This window comes from Nanorana parkeri, unplaced genomic scaffold, assembly GCF_000935625.1.
Source record: "Nanorana parkeri isolate BGI_ZX_2015 unplaced genomic scaffold, ASM93562v1 scaffold1326, whole genome shotgun sequence".
Lineage (NCBI taxonomy): Eukaryota > Metazoa > Chordata > Amphibia > Anura > Dicroglossidae > Nanorana > Nanorana parkeri.
Genome location: NW_017307594.1, coordinates 313935 through 317124, shown reverse-complemented (window position 1 = coordinate 317124; position 3190 = coordinate 313935). Strand labels below are relative to the sequence as shown.

Sequence of the window (3190 nt, the reverse complement as noted above, 5' to 3'; positions counted from 1 at the left end):
TGCTCTGTATTGTGTCCATCTGGAACAAATAAATGGGGGGGTGGGGGGGGGGATGAAGGTGAATAAAACTCTACAACTTTGGATTGCCCCTCACCTTCCTCGCAGGGGGTCACCGGTACAAATAGACGGGTCTGAACCAGGGGTAGCCAGACTCCGGCCCTCCAGCGGTGGTGAAACTACAAATCCCATCATGCTTCTGGGAGTCGTGCTGGTCAAAGTCTTGCAATGCCTCATGGGATTTGTAGTTCCCCCCCACAGATGGAGGGCCGGAGGTTGCCCGCCCTTGCTCTAACCCCTGCCCGCTCTATCGAAAACTAGAGATAGACTTGAACATTTACAGGTCTTGTCTCTCCCCCGGCAGACTGATGAGCTCATCTCTCTGCTCTCTCCTCCTATCAGCATGTTCCTTCATAGCGCATCGGCATTGCAGCACAACTGATACACTCCTTGTGTTGTTCCATCCTCTCCCAGTCTAAGCTCTGCGAGAGGCTGAAAATAAAAGCCAGGCACCGATACTGCTTGCATTTATAAATAATGATGTGTGACTGAATGTGTCTTATCCTGTATGTGTCTGGAGTTCAGCAGCTTTGGTTTGTAAGAAGCTCCTACCAGTTTTTAATTGAAGGCTTCCTGTCCCAGTGACACAACAGGAAGTAGGAGGATAACTCTCACTGTCCCCAATAGGAGATTCCCCTTTGTCTCCTGTTGTCCCGGTGATGTTGGCCAGTAACGGGCCGTCCCTCGCTCTCTGTTTGGTCGACAACTGTCAGTTGTGTGGCAAGGTGAGTAAAATCTGACCAGACATGATTGAGGTCTGTGTCCCCGCTTGAGACACAATGCAACCCATCCCCCACTCGAACCAGGAGTTCAGATACAGTCGGGGGTTATATTGTCTACAGGACTGGACACTGGCAGAAAGTTGTGGGCCGGCCCATTAAAACCCCTCCCACTCCCAGCATGCCTCAGTTTGTCTCTAGTGTCCTAGGTGGAAGGACATCTGCTCTGCTAGTCGGGTCTTCAATGACCTCTGTATGCAGCTATCTGGGTTGGCTTGATTTTGGAGTGCCATACCTGGACCCCCGCTGGACTCCACCTGCCCGGGCCTGGAATTTGACCTTCATGCACTGTATTGTGGTGCTTTCTAGACCAGAGCGTAATGGTCAAGTTGGTGGTGGAGAGCTCCTCAGGTCCAGAGTCGTGGGGCCCCAGAGCATTACCATGTGTCAGAAGAACTTACTTTAGGAGTAGGCCATATGGGCTGAGTACCAGGCACTACCACCTTACTAGGACCAGCAGGTGCCATTGAAATCTCCCTCATTATATCTTACTGTGTAAGGCCTTCCTGCTTGTGGTGCAACACGCCTGGTTCTAGACACTCCACCGTTGTAAGTTTCTGGCTCCGGCACAAACCACGTCTACTAATGGATTTGGTGCCTCCTGTAGTGTCCCCCTTGAGGTGCCTGAAACCGGTGGTCTGGAATTTGCCCTCTCCTGAGGTCTATGTCCTCCTTAGCGCCCCCTTGGCTCTATCCAGGGAGTCTTCCCTCCAGTCATGCCGGGTTTCATAAGCCAAGTCTCACATTTAATTATCGACTGACCACAGAGGCCCCGAGTGAGGTTCCACGCCCTCCTCCGAAGAATCCCGATTTGATCTGCTTGCGGGGTCTCAAGTCCTTAACATAGGAGCCTACACCAGAGGGGGTGCAGCCTTTTGCCATCACTCGATTGTGGTGATAACTGAGGGGGTAGGCATCAGCCTGTAGGTTCTATCAATGCTTTCCAGAGTCTCAGGTGTCAATATTGCAGCAGGCTGTGGCCCTAAAAGTATGTGTCTAATGCATGATGGGTTACTTTAGATCAGGGGGGCTAGATGGGAAAGATAAGTAAAAGTGCACTTACTGTCTAAGCAGCATACTATAGACCTGTATGTCTCCAGGGTCTGTGAATGAAGATGAGAGTGAAGCCTGAGAATCTGGGAGTCTTTTCTGGATTTATTACTCACCTGTGCTCATCTCTGGAGGGATTTCCTCCTCTTCGATCTTCACACATCTTATTTCCTCCTCCTCAACTTTGACATGAGCCACAACAGTGTCTATGGGGTCTGTGAATAAAGATGATTAGCACATATTAATTACATGCTGACTTCAGAAGTCCAAGAAAAGACCTACCAGTTAACTCAATCTGGACTTTAAATACCTCACTGCCTCCCAGGGAAAGACCTTACTGCCTACCCCCCCCCCAGAAACTAGAAACATTCCGTCCCCCCCATTACTGTCTACTGACAGAAGACAAGAAGAGATTGTTGTAGTGACTTTCTTACCTGTGCTGATCTCTGTAGGAATTTCCTCCTCTTTAACCTTCACAATTCCTTCTTTCTGCTCTTCAACGCAGACATTTCCCTGTGTAACGCCGGTGTTTCCAGGGTCTTTGCTTAGAGACGATCTTCTTCCCAGGTAACACACGATAACAGGATGAGAGGAAAGTGGCTCCTGACTCCCCCACTGGGCACATACCGTCCCCCCATTACTGTCTACTGACAGAGGAGGGGGGAGAAGAAGAGATTGTTGTAGTGACTGAACAAGGAGAATCTGGGAGTCTTTTCTGGATTTATTACTCACCTGTGCTGATCTCTGGAGGGATTTCCTCCTCCTTACATGGATCATCCTCACTCATATCTGTCTCATCTACTTCTTCCTTTACTTCAACCTTAATCATATCTTCACGCTGCAAAACAAACACAAATGGCGCACACAGTTAGATGTAGTATACATCTGCAACAGTTATAGAGGAGATTCAGAGGAAAATTAGACTTGATTTTGAGTCCCACCTACCTCCTGAGGGATCTCCTGATGTTCCTGTGTGGAATCCAGGGAATACAGAGGACGGGTCTGAGGGATCTCCTGATGTTCCTGTGTGGAATCCCGGGAATACAGAGGACGGGGACATCTCTCTGGGGTATTCCTGTTCCTGGATCCATCTGTAGGAAACAAACCCAAACTTATTAAAGCTATTTAATAATAGTTTTTTCATGTATTTTCTAGGGCTGCAGAAATTAACGATTAATTGTTAATTTGTTTGATCGATCAAAGTTCTTTGGCTCCGTACACGCCTCTGACATCGACGTCACCGGACTCCTCCCCCCTTCCACAAGTGGCTCTGTCGGCTAACGAAGGGAGGGGGGGGGGGGGGG

General features: G+C 49.2%; 1 protein-coding gene across 1 annotated transcript in view; it reads right to left on the bottom strand.

Annotated features, from left to right (window-relative positions):
• Positions 1-3190, bottom strand: part of LOC108797723 — a 46575-nt gene that overhangs the window by 41305 nt on the left and 2080 nt on the right. Inside the window, exons 2-4 of the mRNA XM_018569375.1 lie at positions 2655-2724; positions 2321-2533; positions 2003-2101 (exon numbers count right to left, since the gene is read on the bottom strand). Coding sequence (XP_018424877.1) covers positions 2003-2101; positions 2321-2533; positions 2655-2724 — 382 coding nt within the window. The remainder of the gene's footprint in view (positions 1-2002; positions 2102-2320; positions 2534-2654; positions 2725-3190) is intronic.